At 45.9% G+C, this 15,990-nt stretch overlaps 1 protein-coding gene across 1 annotated transcript in view; it reads left to right on the forward strand.

Annotated features, from left to right (window-relative positions):
• The first annotated feature begins 343 nt into the window (after nt 1–343).
• The window catches only part of SYN2 (synapsin II), a 1,078,985-nt gene continuing 1,063,338 nt past the window's right edge, over nt 344–15,990 (forward strand). Inside the window, exon 1 of the mRNA XM_086938961.1 lies at nt 344–852. Coding sequence (XP_086795087.1) covers nt 488–852 — 365 coding nt within the window. The 5' untranslated portion in view covers nt 344–487. The remainder of the gene's footprint in view (nt 853–15,990) is intronic.

The raw sequence follows: 15,990 nt of genomic DNA on the forward strand, positions 1-15,990 counted from the left end.
AGAAACCGCCGGCTGCTGCTCATTTCCACTCAGAAAGGCGTTGACTGAAGGAGCCACTTAGCCCAGCTCCCGTCCTCTGCACAGCATCGGTGCAGGCTGGGATCAGACTGACAGTGGCAGCATCCGTGAAAGCAGGAGCAGGGCTGGGACGGCGTCTCCACTGCAGAGCAGCGGCTGCTCCCGCCCCTCTCTCCATCAGCGCACGCAGAGATCCCCAATTAGCTGGAGGGAATACGGAAGAAGGGAGAATCAAAGCCTTTATTCCCTGCTCCTGCAAAGAGGATATTGCAGTTTGGCTTTGCATCGTCTGTCAGGGGTGGCAGCCGAGGAAGACGCTCACATTTCTAACTGAGCATCCGTTCAGAATACTGTGGATTTTATTTTGGCACAAAATATACAGTTGCATCCTTTTTTTTATTGTTTGATTTTTTTTCCTTCTGGGTAATCTGTTTTTGCGTTCTACGCCCGGCGCTTCTCCTGCCTAATTATGAACTTTCTACGTCGCCGGCTCTCGGACAGCAGCTTCATCGCAAACCTGCCCAATGGATACATGACCGACCTGCAGCGCCCGGAGCCCCAGCAGCCGCCCCCTGCCGCCGTGTCTGCCACTGCCACTGCCGCGCCCGCTCCAGCCCAGCAGCCTCCACCCGCCGCGCCCTCGCCGGCCCCGGAGAGGCGCCCGTCCACCCAGTCTGCCTCGGTCGGCAGCAGCTTCTTCTCCTCCATCTCCAACGCCGTGAAGCAGACGGCGGCCGCCGCCTCGGCGGGGCTGGTGGAGCAGACCTCGGCGGCCACAGGACAAGCCAAGAAGTTCAAGCAGCTGCTGGTCATTGACGAGCAGCACGTTGACTGGTAAGTGGTGCATGGCATGCAAGTGGCCGGCGGAGGCAACCCGACTCCGTCCTGTGCCCGCCCAGCTCCTTGACCGTAGATACAACATCCATCCCCACGGGGGTGCGAGAGAAAGCAGACATATCTGTGACACCCTTATGCGTTACAAGTGTAAAAAAAATCTGTGGTGTGGGCGCAGCCTGTAGCGCCTGCCCACCTGCTGAAGCGTCTGGTGGGTGCACACCTGTGAGCAGACACCTGCAGGCAGCCACGCCCGTGTGAGAGACTGCACTGCAGTGTATATGGCTGAACCCTGGCCACCAGAGCGCAGGTGGCCAAGTACCCAAGTCGTAAGCATCCTCTCTGGCAGAAGACACACCTGCTGAGATCCACAGCCCGCCCCCTTCCACTCGCAAACATGCATTCGAGATTATTAGCTCCCTGGAGAAACAGTGTAAGGCAAACCCTAGACGCCTTCAGGCAAGCCAACCCCCCAGCCATTAGCACCAGTTGACACGCATGTCTGTTTAGGTGATGACCTTCCTTAGAAAAAATATATCTACGAAGGTATTGTAGAAACATAGGCATTAAAAAACGAGGCCATTCGAAACAAAAGCTAGCTCTCACGCCCTGGCATGCACAGGAAAGCACTGTTGTTCAAACCCCTAAACTTTCCCCGTAGAGCACAACTGTTCAAACCGTGAGCACCCTAGAGCAGGCAGGACTGAAGGGACCCTTATCTCTCGAAAAAGTGAGGTTGGAAACAGAGTGCGTGGTTCTAAGAAGCAAAACTATTTTCACTTATGCAGGTGCGGGACTGACATACATTAACTGTTTGTCTGGAAGGCTCGAACAGCTGCATGCGTGTGTCCATAGCTTTGTGCACCCCGTGCCGCCCACGAGTGTATAGTTGCAGGCAACCCTGGCATTATGCACACCTTCTGTAAGAACCCTCCTCGCCCACAGGTGCACCTGACTACAAGACTAGCTAGCTAGCTCCACGTCCCCAATCTCCTAAAACCGATCCGAAACAGTACCGCCATTCCAGTGACCAGTGATTCCAGTGTCACAGTACCGCCAATTCAGTGACCAGTGATTCCAGTGTCACAGTACCGCCATTTCAGTGACCAGTGATTCCAGTGTCACAGTACCGCCATTTCAGTGACCAGTGATCCTAGTGTGCTTGCATGCTATGTGTTCGACTCTGCACATCCTCACTAGCATTTTAGAGACCACTGCATATCTAGAACCCATCCGCACAGGCCCCAGTGCTGTAAGGTTCTCCAGCATCCCCAGGTGCACCCGACCTTTGAGCCCTTGTCAACCCCAATAACGCTCGTGCCCGAAAAAACTCGTTCAGAGATCTCAGTGCTTTCACCACACATGGACCACCTGACCCGCCCCGCCCCTTGAGCTTTCCCGTGATGTCATCAGCACAGCAGGTTTTTAGACCTGGATTTTCCTTTAGAAATCACGTGTAGCTGGAACATGATTAGACCAATGTGTGAAATATACATGAAATTAAACTACAACTCCCAGAATGCACTTTTATTTGTATTACTGTCTAAGATTGGAGATATGGCTTCCTATCAATATGAATGGAATCGACAGTCTTACTTGCACAACCTGCGTTTTCATGCTTGCAATTAAACATCATGTTTCAACGCTATTTTTTTTACGTTCTCTTTTCTCTGGGTGAAATTGCACCTGCATTAATGAAAGCGCGACAAACTGTCCCCGCAATGGCCCATGTCTCCCCATGTGCGCAGCATGTCGCTATTCCCGTTTTTTAAAAATGCGCTCCCGATTAATTCTAGGCAAACAAGCGAAACACTCATGTACACAGATGGTAACAACAAATTGAAACAGAAGGTACACTGAATACCGATGCCTATAGAAATACAGTATAAATTGAAAATTTCACAATGTCGTGCGTGCGTTTGTGGTGTTCTCCTGTAGTGTGCTCTCCGCAGCAGTCACAATCTACGTTCAGTTTTTCTGTGCCTGTGATATATTTTGCCCCTGGACGTCGCCTTCCCTCCCCCATCATCCATCACGCAGCTGCTGGGATGTTCGATTTTTTTTCTTTCTTTCAAAAATTGCCTTTCCCGTAGCTCGGGGTGGGTTGGCAGCAGGGGATATATCTGCCGTTAGTGCCTTGGGCTGCGAAGGAGGAGGGTGCGGGCCTGGGAGGCGGCCCCAGCTGACAAGAGCGCACGAGCTGGAAAGGCAGGCAGGCAGGCACGCGCTGCACAAGAGGCATGGTTGCGCTTTTCCCAATACCCCCTTCTCTGCAGCAAGAGCACTCAGAGACTCTTTACTCTAGCCTTGAATACAGGCTGCCCTTGCATTTCCTAGGTATGTTTCAGCACCTGCTTGTCATGACTCATGATCCAACGGGTGATGCCGGTTTTTGGAATTTTGCACAGAAAGATGGGTTGCACTTCAATCCAGCCACAAACAGATGTCAGGAAAGCAGGAGTATGTCCCATTCTTTTATGCCAGAAACCGGTCCTCGGAAGCTTGTTTCCGGTCCAGGGAAGGCATGGCTTGGCAGTTCGGGCTGGACTGTTCCCATGAGGCACAGGGTCAGACTGATTTGCATATAGCCATGTCTGAACTGGGGTGGCAGAGTGGGCTAAAGAACGGTGATGGATTAAACCCAGATCTTTTGACTGGGTGTGAGTGTTTGATTGGTTCAGATGCTCCGTCCATCACCACCCCCTTTTGTACCATTCTTTTGACTCAGCATCTCTAACAGGGCAACGTATAATCTAGCCCAGCTCAATGGCCATCAGCATAGAAACGTCTAAACTAATCACCAGATGACAGCTCCCAGATGGTTCAGCTATGTCATCGAAAAATGTCTTCCTTTCTTCAGAATTATGTCTGGAAATCCCTCAGCCCAAAATCTCCACACAAGCAGAGTATTGTTGGCATCCCTGAGCCACTAAAGACACCAAATGGACAAGTACCTTTCTCCCTGGACCAGGGTACTTGTCAAGAAATAGAGGGGGGGTACAGCTCTTCAAAACGCCCCACATGGCCCATCCGGGATTGGGATGCAGTGAACAAAATGACGCAACACTCTAGCTATGCTCGGTCCCTTGATCAATGTCATTTGTGGAGGTAACCTCTGTAGGCCAGAAGGGTGTCTGAGTACAGTTCTCTACCTGAATAATTCACTCAGGCACCCTCGCTCTGTTAATAGCAGGAGAGGCTCTCAGGACATCACCCATATCCCTTTCGATGACAAGTGTAAGCAAGTAAGTGTACACACAAAGTCAAGTCAGAATAAACAAGCAAAATAGTAAAACAACTGAACCCCTTTTGGGGGAAGGGTATTTCTCTGGGATCTTTCCATAACATTTGAAGGAATGCCATATCTATTTCTAGTATTCACTTGCTTGTACACCCCTGCATTTGCCAAATGTTAATGTTCCGAATTGAGGTTAAGAATTAAGGGTTCTACACAGTTTGTGTTGGCATCAGGTTACTGGCAAGGCTACAGCTTATGCGTGTCAGTTTAGCTTGGAGACAACACTTCACTGTGGAATGCTGTGATGTGTATGATACTGTAAGTCTACTCGTGTTGTCTTTTGCGATGCTCAGGCTGGACTGTTCCCATTGCAGCAGGGTCAAGATTGATATACATACGGCTGGGTACAAGCTGGGTTGGCATGGTGTACAAAATAACGAGGTATTGGGATGTAACCAGAGTAATTACCAGTGCCTTAGTTTTAATTTAGCATCCCATACATGTTGTATACTTAAGTGTGTTGCCCTAAGTGGGATGGCTATGCCCAGATGTTGGCCCCATTCACACTGTTACTGGAACCAAGCTTTACACTCTGATGAGCCCTAAGCAGGGCGAAACCGTTCATGGGTTGCTTGTGTTCGGCTTCAGGGAGGATCTGGCCTGGCGGTTCTGGCTGGGCTGTTCCCTTTGGAGCAGGGTGAAGACTGAATTGCATATGGCTGGGTCCAAACTGAGGTGGCATGGGGTGCAAAGTATTTCTGGACTGGGATTCAGCTTGAGTAATCACCAGTGGCTGAGATTAATTCAAGCATTCCATCCACCGCATTTGTATACTTCAGTGTGTTTTTTTTCTAGGTGATGGGAAGATTTCCTCAGATGTGCAGTGTTTTTGCATGGGATGGTGCTTCCTGCCTCAGCTGGCTAGAATGTATTGAAGCCAGAGCAGGGATGGAAATGTTTCTTTAATAACATTGCTTTTTTAAAACAGTTTCAATATTTACTAACCAAATATTGAATGATTGTTATACAAACAAGTTTAATATCACAAGACAAATATTTCACAATGTTAACCCCTTTGATGCTGGTGACGGAACCATTCCGTCATTAGTCACGGTTGGGCTGTGCTGATGACGGAATGGTTCCGTCACGGCCACGCCCGTTTTCATAGGGGCCCAGCACAGGAGGAAAATATCGCCCTCAGCGATGCGGTTAATGAGAACTTTTCATAAACACTGGTACTTCAGCCTTTTTCCTTTTATGCAACAGATATGCTTGTTTGGCCTGGTCCAGCCTTCCAGTCCACCCTGGTCGTCTACTGACGGGGGGTCTTCCTGGCGTGCCACTCTGCTTGGCAGCACTTCTCTGGTACCAAAGTCTTCATCCACTTGAAGGGTGCCTGTGTGTACAGCAGAAGCCTGTAGTACCAATTCCAGTGGGGTCTGTTATGTAAAGGACATTTCCACAAGGGTCCAGTGAAATTCAGTTCCCTTAGTGCCTCCAGCAACTACCCTCTCTAGTGGGCCCGAAATGGAATAAAACGGCTAGTGCTACTAGCTGTGGAGATAGAGTCCAGAAAGTTCCATCAGAACTCCTCAAGGGAGGGTCTCTCGCAGTCGGTTGTATGGTGGAATAACACATGCATTCATCACTCTCGCCTTTACAATATGTACACTACCACGCATGACCCACTACTAATCTCCCCATTACAAAGCACACGCATCAGGACACATTGAAAGTGTCATGACCATGCATACACCAACTAAGCATACCACTTCCACGCAAACTTGCCAGGTGGCAAACATGCACTCTTGTCCCTGTACTCGCCTCTCATGCCGATGCACCCACAACTAAGCCCACAACTTAGCCCAATTAATGACATACCCGCCAATTCCCGGTGTGCTTCGTTAGTACCACAGCTGGTACTAATTCTGGGTCGTGGCCACACCTCCAAGACTTTTAGTTGCACGTGAGTTCGCCAGGTGTAGTGCCCATGCAAGCACAGTCTTCTTTCTGCTACAACCCCTTTTTCCTTGCCCTGAACACTAAAATTGCCCCTTCTGCAACCCCCTTTTCCTGACCCTGAGCCCTAAAACCGCCATGCTACAGCTCCCTATTCCTGCCCCTGGATGTACAACGTGGACATAACCCACATTCTTTACAATGAACATGCATTTAATACGCATAGTAAAGGCATATTCGTGGTAACTGATTCGTTGTAACAGACATGAGTGGTAAAGGCATATTAGTTGTAAATGATGCATGGTAATGGTCATGCATGGTTATGACAGCGTTGTATTGGCTGTTTCCCCTCACAGCCCACATATGGGTTCACAAGCCTATTGATCTGTCATCCTCCTTCTGCTCCCTGTCTTTGCAGCCTCTCTTTCTTTGCAGGAGGTTAAAAAACAAATGGATCCGAAGAGCTCTAGAATGAGAGAGCCCATCCCCAATAAAGCACTGCCACATCAACCTTCTGTACCCAACTGGCAGTTTCAGGCAGGACCTGATTGAGAACAGAAAACAGCCCTGGCTATTTTATCAGACCTGAACGGGGGGGCTGCCCCTGGGGGGGGGGGGGGAGTTGTTGAGCAAGGGTACAAGTGTAAAGCCTTGCTGTTATCTAAATTGGCACTCATCACTGCTGCATTGTTTTTGTCTGAACTTGGGTGGCAGAGTGGGCTAAAGAACGGTGATGGATCAAACCCAGATCTTTTGACTGGTGTGTGAGTGTTTGATTGATTCAGATGCTCCGTCCATCACCACCCCCTTTTGTACCCCATTGTTTTTGGGGGCAGATATTGCAGCACTGGTGGAAAACCGACCCCATCCACTCCAAAACCAGCCCTCACTCTTCCAGCCTCCTGGGGAAATGCCTGATGTCCGCTTCGGCCAGTCCGGCCCACGTTTCAGGGACAAGCCCACTGGCACAGAATTCTGAGAAGTTAAAATATGTGGCAGCTGACAAGTTCAGCTTTCCTCCCATCTGAGCCAGGTTCCATCATGCACTGCAGGTTTAACCCACCAAGCTTCAAGGTCACTCCAATGTGATGACTTGCACTCAATGTTTTTTTGTATCTCCTTTATCGTTCCATATGGGAACATCTTGCAGCTTCTTGACAGGGAGATGCTGCTAATCAGTTTAAGGGGATTTCACCAAATCCTCTGCTAGAATAAATCTAATCTGTGTGGTTGGGCCGATTGTTCCAGGTGAGTTTTGAACTACCAATTGGCCAGAGGAGTAATTAACTAGCCCAGCTAGCAGCAGAGTATTTACCTTGCCCATCAGGGTAGCTCAAATAATTCTTATAAGACTGGCTCATGAAAATATGTCCAATGATAAAAGTACATAAAAACTTCTAGTGAAAATATGATTCTGGACATGAGTCTGGTCCCAGAATTGTTAATTAATGACCATTCTGTTTCGTACCAGCAAAAAGTTATATTTCGAACACACTGTACACAAAATGCAAAGCAGCTTAAGCACTAGATTTTACATTTTGGTCAAGAAGAAATGAACGTTTCTTCATGAAGTCGTAAATGAAAGATAAGGCCTAAACAAGATGCATACAATGTAATGTGGGTCCCATCTGCAACAGTTCTACCTGTGCACAGATGTTGGGCCGAGTTAGACAACAGTCTTCGTCGCTCAGCATGCACAAGTACACATAGGTGTGACCCTGGGTTCACACATACCCTGTGCAAAGCCTCTGATTGCAACTGTGATTAGCGGGCCCTTTATTATAGCCTTATAGCCCGCCGTAGCGGGCTATACCGGCTATTAAAGGCCTGCTGAATCGTTGAAGGCCCGAGCCGAAGGCGAGGGACTTTAACGAGACAGCGGGACTTTAATTGCCGGTATAGCCCAGCTACGAAGGGCTATAAGGCTATTAGAACATTCTGCAACTAGAGGGCAGAATGTTCTAACAAATTAAACAAAGGGTTCTCGAAGCTCGAGGGGATATAAATCCCTTCGAGCTTCGAGAAGCCTTTGTAGAACATTTGAATGTTGCTCTGCGGGCCTTTACCGGCCCGTAGAAGCAGGGAGCACTCCATTGTCTGCAACGGTGCTCCCAACATTCCAATGTTCTAATAAAAGGTGGATACTGGCGGATACAGCACAGATCTATTTCAATATAGTGCTTACAGCGAGCGACAGAGACTTACTCATAGCAGAAGGATAAAAAATCAGAGGTCCATAATTGGAATAACACTAGGGGTTTTTCAGTACTGAGAACACACTATCTTATAGTGTTTTGAAAAACGAATTTCCATTTTGTTATCCAGTTTCTTTTTAGTTTAATTCCAAACACATTGTGTAAGGTGTTCACAATGAAGAACGTAAAATATGATACAAATAATCTGTTCTGACTATTTTTTTTAAAGCAGTAAAATCAATGTTTTTTGTTAATCTTCCAGGACAAAAAGAATGAGCAGTATTCATAACCCTCTAGAGTTGTTGTAAGCATGCCATGTATGTGGAATTGCATTTGGTGATGAAATAAAGCTTCACTGTTGATGCCATTCTTGTGGGGAGCAAGGCTGTAATTAGACATATGGTGTGAAGTAAGGCTACTATTAGGCTGTCTTTGAGCTCAGTTTTCAGCATTTCATTGTGTAGGTTGACACAAAAGCAGCTCGTTTGGTTCTAGAAAGGCTTAATAATGGTAAACTGTGTTAATGTATGTTTTACGGGTAAGGCATGTTTGATATAATCCTTTTTGAGGGATGATTATAGCAATCACGGGAGTAGATTGCCCAAAGTCTTGGCACAGGGTCACGTTTCCTATACCTCCATCTGGTAGATTTGTGGTTCGGTTTCATGCTGTGGTCGTACACAGCGACTGACGATGACAAGATGACAAAGCTTGTGGCTTCTAACTCTGTTGCATGATCTGTCTTTAGTATTGGTGGCTTCCTCAATATTCTGCCGCTGCTCCAATAGTTAGTGTCTAAAATTGGCAGAATGGCCCTCCTTTTGTCGGCTGGTTGTTTAAAGTGTTGTAAATGGCTGCAGGAGCCGATCCACAGAATGTCTGCAATGGCTGGGGAATCTGTCATTCACTCAGTCTTCCCCGCCACGCTTCGGAGGCGAAGGCGGAGGGGTACAGTGCGAACTATACTCTCAGCCTCACTACTCCGCTTTTAGGATGGCTGCATCAAGGTCAAAGGAGCTGGCCTATTGTCCAAAATTGTTCCTGTCATTACAACACCAAGGACAGTTAGGGACACACACAAGGTGACCAAAATGGCTCCAACCAGAGGTAGCACAGATTCAGTCTACCAATCACAGCTGTGAAGCCACCATTTCTGCACCCCTGATATAGGACAGGCTCCAGGGGAAGGGTTGCCTGACTCCTCAGCTTTGAAGCTTCACACACCACCACACTGGCAAGGAGTCAAAACCTTCACGTATGACTTGACTCTGCAAGTGAAGTCAGAACAAGTGGTCAACCTGAAGTGTCACTGATGTGGCCTTGTCCAGTCCATGACCCACTGTTAAGACCTAAATGTAGATCATGTGGAACTCCAGTCATCTTTACAGGGGGAAGGGAACACAGATGAATATGTCCCTTTACATCGAATGCGCTACAACGCATTTCATTACCACGTTCTTACAACGCGAATCATTACATTGCAAGTTGTTTCAATGACTTGTTGTAGGGGGCGCGCTGGACTCCAGTTTGTGCAACAGCAGGGAAAGGGTTGGATTGTAAATCCAACACCAGTACGCCCCCCCTACAGCATGTCGTTGAAACGACTTGCGATGTAATGGTTTGCGTTGTAGCGCATTCAGTGTAAACAATGTTTCCCTCCCACAGACTGTCAGGGAGACCTCTTGGGAAGGCCTGTCCCATTTAAGAATTTAACTGACAGATCAAAGTAGGCCACCTCCTTTCAATGTGTGAAAATGAAGAATCCCTTGACTCCTCTTTTCAGGTGACAATCTGGCTTCAGGCTGACATTCTAATGGTTTCTTGCTGAATTGGGTACATGTTGAACTGTACTTCCATTCATTCTCGGTATTTCTAAGTGTCTGTTGACATAAGGGCTCTGTTCCATGGTTTTGGGTACACTTCTAAATTGATGCAGTGGGTGATGTGGTATTTCTACTAAGCCTCCATGGCTACCATTGTTGCTTTAATAATATTGTTTTATGAGTAACGTGATCACGTCTTTTTTTTTTTTTAACTGGTTAAATTTTTTTTCTTTACAAATAAGAGTTACATTTCATGTTTCATATTTACCAAGCTCTCTATTTGCATAGTCCTAATATAATCAAACTGTTGCCAGAAGACTAAAGGGTTTCTGAGGAGTAATCTGTATGTGCTGCCAGTCACTGAACCTTATTAACCTGGAGAAAAGATATGTTTGTCCTCCAACGATATCCTTTGCTGTCAGTGTCCACTGCCACGCATCATTCAGTTTACTCATCACTACTTAATGTAAAAAAATATATTAAAACCTCCCAGATTCTATCTCTGCTAGAGAACACTTAGAGGGAAGGGGTTAGGAAGGTAGAAGGCTGTACACTATGGGAGGGTCCACACTCCCCCCCCCCCACACCACTTGTAGAAGGAGGACCATCTAACACACAGAACACAAATATTCTAGAACTTTTGGTTTTGAATTGCGATCTGTCTGGCTCTCGCCTCTCTTCCTCCTCTTCCCAGTGGTGTAATGGCAAGTGATGCCTCCCCCGCCACAACATGGGATGAGGAGACACAGAGACTCCCATACCTCACAGATATTGATTGGCCTTGGGATGAATGAGAACGCACTTTAGGGTTGGTGGTTGGGCCCCCCTTGCGTCGCAAGGAATGTAGAGGGCTAAGTTATGCCCCTGCCCCTCTTTTTCCATGTAACACACACATACTGTCTCTTGTCTCTTTCTTTCCCTCGCAGTGGGCATATCTTCTTTCAGATGAGACTAGAGGAGCATCTAGACAGGATCTGAGGAGGTCAGCCTGTGACCTGTGATGGTGGCAGTACTGGTAGGCAATATGATTAGGAAACAATGGACGTCTGCAGGGGATGACATTTTGTGGTCTTGCACAACAATGCACCAGAGACAGAGACATTTTTGGGAAATTTGGCAGCAGCTGGGCTCACAGTAGTGGATAATCATGTCGATGTGCATTTGCAAATCAAAAAACATCATGCCATGAGGTGAGTGCATTGCATTGGCATCAATGGGCATGAGGCGTAGCAGGAATCCGCTATCCATCAGGTCACTTCGATGCTCTTCACTTCCCTGCATCATGTGTTCACTCCTAGTGGTTGCTCCATTAGATGCCTAAATGTAAACATTATGTGCATTTAACCCATAGAAATGCTTTGTTCGACTCTTCAGTTTATCCTCGTCAAGGCTTATCCAACATCATAGGGAATTGTTATTTTAGATTGTTCTGGATCATGCTCTTCTTAAAATTGAGTACTATGCTGAAACCCTACTTCTGTGAGGAATAACGATAATAATACTGAAGCTTATAAAGCGCGACAGCTTCCCCAAACAGGGGTCTCCAGGAATGGGAGATAATTATGCTGCTCAAACTATTTTACAATGGGTACAATCTAGGTACAAGAGCAATAAAAGCCCCCAAACTAACCTTTCTTCTCTATTCTCTTACAGAAGAGAAACTCACTTATCACCTTAGCTGCTTCGCAAATATCCCTCCCCAGTGCTGCGCTGTCCATTGGAACTAATGCTGAATGGACGTCCAATGGTCGTGCGCAGCACTGGGGAGGTAGCGCTTGTGACGACCGTTGGCCGTCAGCAGCGCTTAAGAGGCTAATGTACATTATTCAAGGTTAAGCTCATTGTTTGTTTACTCCTGTGGCACCTGGTCAACCCCTCAAACTTGTTGTGTTTGTTAATATTAAAGTTTGTGTGCTACTCTTAAAAAGTGAGTGGTCCATGGGTTGGATGAACAGAATGGAGTCTATAAAAGACTGAATTACAGCGTAAGAACATGTAGACTAGAATTATTTACACTTGATGCATACTTACTCTTTTAGCCTCAGGGACAAGAGGTCCAGGTGGTGAGATTAGTCGCTGGGGGACGGTTGGAAATTTCTGGTGGGTGGGTGGCCAAGCTCTCAATATCTACGTGATCCTTCAGTGCCTGTTTAAATTTACCAGGGGGGTGGATAGCTCTTGTCTGAATGTGAATAGCACTCCAGAGTAGTGGTCCGAGAGTCTTGAAAGACCAAAATGCGAACGAGCCACAGGGAGATTTGGATAGGGCTAGCAGGTAGAAGATGGCAGATCAATGGAGCTGCAGAGCAGGAGGCGTGTATGATGGCTGATTTCAGCAGCCCTGAGTCGTTCTTGCACTTACTCATTCCTTGGATGTCAAAGGACAAAAGGTAAATTCTAGGATTTTAATGTCTTAGGCCTTATTCTTGATTAATTCTAAATGTCACTACTCACAATAGCACATTTACATTTTGGCTCTCCTCCAATAGCTGTTCTATTCAGTTTTGTAAAGGGTGTCGATGCTGCTCTTCACAGCATCTCACCGTCGTCCCTGTTTCTCTCAAAAATCACTTCCATTTGAGAAGAAATCTGTGAGAGTAATGAACTAATAACACCTGTTTTGATGTATCTTATTTTCTCTACTTGCCTAAGGCATATGAGTTGTCCGAAATGTTCATTTAGCAGCAGTGGAAAATGTATTTTCTTTTATTTTCTCCTTTTTTAATAAAGACTCCTAATTCTATACACCTCAGTATGGAAGCTATCTGCTGTTGTGAGCAACTGGTCAGTAACTTATAGATCAGTACAGTGTGCAGCAGTTGACAGTATAATATTGAATTAATGGTTATAGTTAGGTGAGAGAAAACGATGCTCTTGCGGCCTGGCTTTTGTTGAGCAGTAGCCGTATACGTTCGAAATTACCCTGAAGTTTGCATTTATATCTTCCTGTTCAATTCATTCTTATTATCGACCTTAGTCTTTTTTTTTTTTTTTAGCTTTTTCTAGTTCTCTCTATCAATTGCTCACCTCCTCTACCTTATTTTTCTACAATTGATCTCCCCCTCTGTTCTCCTGTTTCCTATTACTTATCTTGCTTTATGGTCCCCATTTTGCCTTTGTCATCCACCCCTCACCAAAAAACATTCCCTGCTCCTGCACTTCTGTTTCTAAGTTTTCTCTTCTCTCCCCATGTATTTGCAAAGCTCACACTTTTTCGTGGTTTTACTCTTACTCTCCCCACTGTCTACATCATTGTCATTCTCACCACCTCTCCATCCCCCCTCTATCAACCAATCCTCTAGTGTTTCCTCTTCTTTCCAAAATATCACCCTCCTGCCTGTCTCCTGCTCTACCTTTCACTCCTTTATTCCATCCCTTTCTTCATCCATACTCCCTATTGCCGCTAAACATCCCTCTTTTTCCATCAATCACGAATTGTCCTCCTTAAGAATCTTTCCTTTCTTTCCCTGACTTTAAATGCCCGGGTCTTCCATTTCTCTCTCACCCTCTTTCTATTTTCTCAAGGCAGGAAAATCATTTTTGCGTTGCCTCAATACATGTGAAATTTGTTCTTGCATAGCACACACTGGAAACCAAACCAAGACACAGAGATCTAAAGTGATTAACTTATGATCACACAATTTGATCACGTTGGGAAGGTGGGATTCAAGCCAGTGTCTTTTAGTTATTAAATTTGAATCTTAGTCACAAGATGCATCTGCACCAACCCCCATTACCCTGAGCAATTACTAATGATAACCCACAGCCTTCCACAATTAATTCAGATTAAGCCTGTGGGAAGCCCCTTGCCGATTCACAGTACAATGGCTGCAACAACTGAATCTGCTATTTTCAGGTGTTCCCTGTTGATTTTGAAGTTCTGTAAAACAAATTGCAGTTCCAGAATGGCAAAATATCAATATTTCAACAAAAAAGCCTCTCTACTTACAATGTATTGTATTTAGTGCGATGCTTGTTAACACATTGTTGCAGTTGCTTTTTCTTTTTTTTATTTGCTTTTCAAACATAAAACAGAATACATTCGTCATAAAAATGCAATCGTATAAAATACAAATTATACATTTGAAGATAAATCGAATAACAAAGGAAAGAACAAAGAACATTCAAGTATGTCAGTTACATGTATATGAGAACAATAATATCAGCATATCTTCCACGATAGCTATATTCTTAGGTATATATATATGCGGCAACAACGTTATAACTGTAGTAGTTCCAGAAAAGGGCCCCAAATTCAATAACATTGTTGCAAGTTATCACAGTTTCTTAGATTTGTTTAGATTTCAGCAGCAAATGTCCTAATAGGAATACCCGTTTTTACATGGTTAGCAGACACTTGCATGTTAGATAAGTATATAAATACTTAATTTTTGGCCCAAGATCATTTAGTGCATTCGTTGCTGTTCACTAAACAAAATGTTCTATCTGCTTGATATATATCTCCCAAGTGGAACTGTATGTCCAGCTCTCTCGTTGAATATCTGAGCGATTATAGTGACTCATCTTCATTGGCTCCAGAATTCTAGAATTTTAAAAGCAAATATACCTATATTTGTGTATAAATCTGTTGGAACTGGGATTTCTGGTTGGCTAAAACTTGCGCCAAAGCCAGGTAGAAACCACCACTCTAGTCAGGACAAGGGAGTTACACGCCAAAGATAACCCCTGCTCACCCCCTTGGTAGCTTGGCACGAGCAGTCAGGCTTATCCCGGAGGCAATGTGTAAAGCATTTGCGCACGTACACAGCAACAACATTCCAGGCACACTACAAAAGGAACTCCACACAAGGTTATATAAAAATAACTTTTGTATCGTCAAAACACATCAGATAGTAATCACACAATATACATTGTGCCAACTGGCACGGGCAATATTCACAAGGGATTATTTACACAGGACAGGGCCACGTGGGCCACTGTCAGGATCAACACTTAGCAGAAATAGCACTTCTAGAACATAGAATACGTGTAGCAAAAAGTAATAATTGTAGAAGACAACCAGTAACCACTGGTAAAAGGTAGGTACACACTACACAATACTAATACCTATAGGCATAGATCACGCAGGGACACATAAACTCACTAGTATAAACTATACTAGGCAAAACAACCTCCTAAGCATGAAAACACATTTAGAGGTATTACAGGCATAAAGGCATTGCACATTACGCATAAATTACATTAGGCCTAACCAGTATAAATACAGTAGGTAATCACCTTGCACCACATTTAGAGCACAAAAATCACATTTATGGCCTTGCGCCCTATCCACATACCAGCCCCCCTGGCCAACTGGTCATCCAAGAAGGGGCTCAAATGCCCGGTGTCTAGAATGTCAGGGCACGCTGCCAACGCAGCGCCAGTCAGGGGTGCGCCACCGACATGAACCTAAATGTTGCAGCTGCCCACTACTTGCTGGGCAGCTGAGAGCAATGAACTGGGGACTAAATGCTGCGGCTGGCACGAAGTGCTGCGCAGCTGAGGAAGGCCTGGCACCTCTGTGCCACTTCTGTCCCTCTCAGGGACTCTCAAATCAAAACTGCGCCACTGTTGCAGCTGCCTGCATTCTCGCAGGACAGCTGAGATCACCCAAAGATGTGGGCACCACTGTGCCCATAGACTCCTGGTGCCTTAAATCAATATGGCATGGGGGAGCCACTTAGGCTCTGAAAATAATGTGTCCCCTGGAGTCATCTAGGCTCTGAAAATAATTGGGGCTTCGTTGGAGCCCTCAGGCTCTAGACAATAATGGGGGCGGGGGAGCCACCTAGGCTCCTGAAGCAAACATGCCCTCTGTCATTGGGCCCTCGGGGGCAAGAACTTAGGCCCCTCTGGCCCTCTGGAGCCCCCTTGGGCCCTAGAAATAAATGTGGCCATTGATGGAGCCCTCGAGCTCGGGAAA

Source organism: Lissotriton vulgaris, chromosome 9, assembly GCF_964263255.1.
Source record: "Lissotriton vulgaris chromosome 9, aLisVul1.2, whole genome shotgun sequence".
In the NCBI taxonomy this organism is placed as follows: Eukaryota; Metazoa; Chordata; class Amphibia; order Caudata; family Salamandridae; genus Lissotriton; species Lissotriton vulgaris.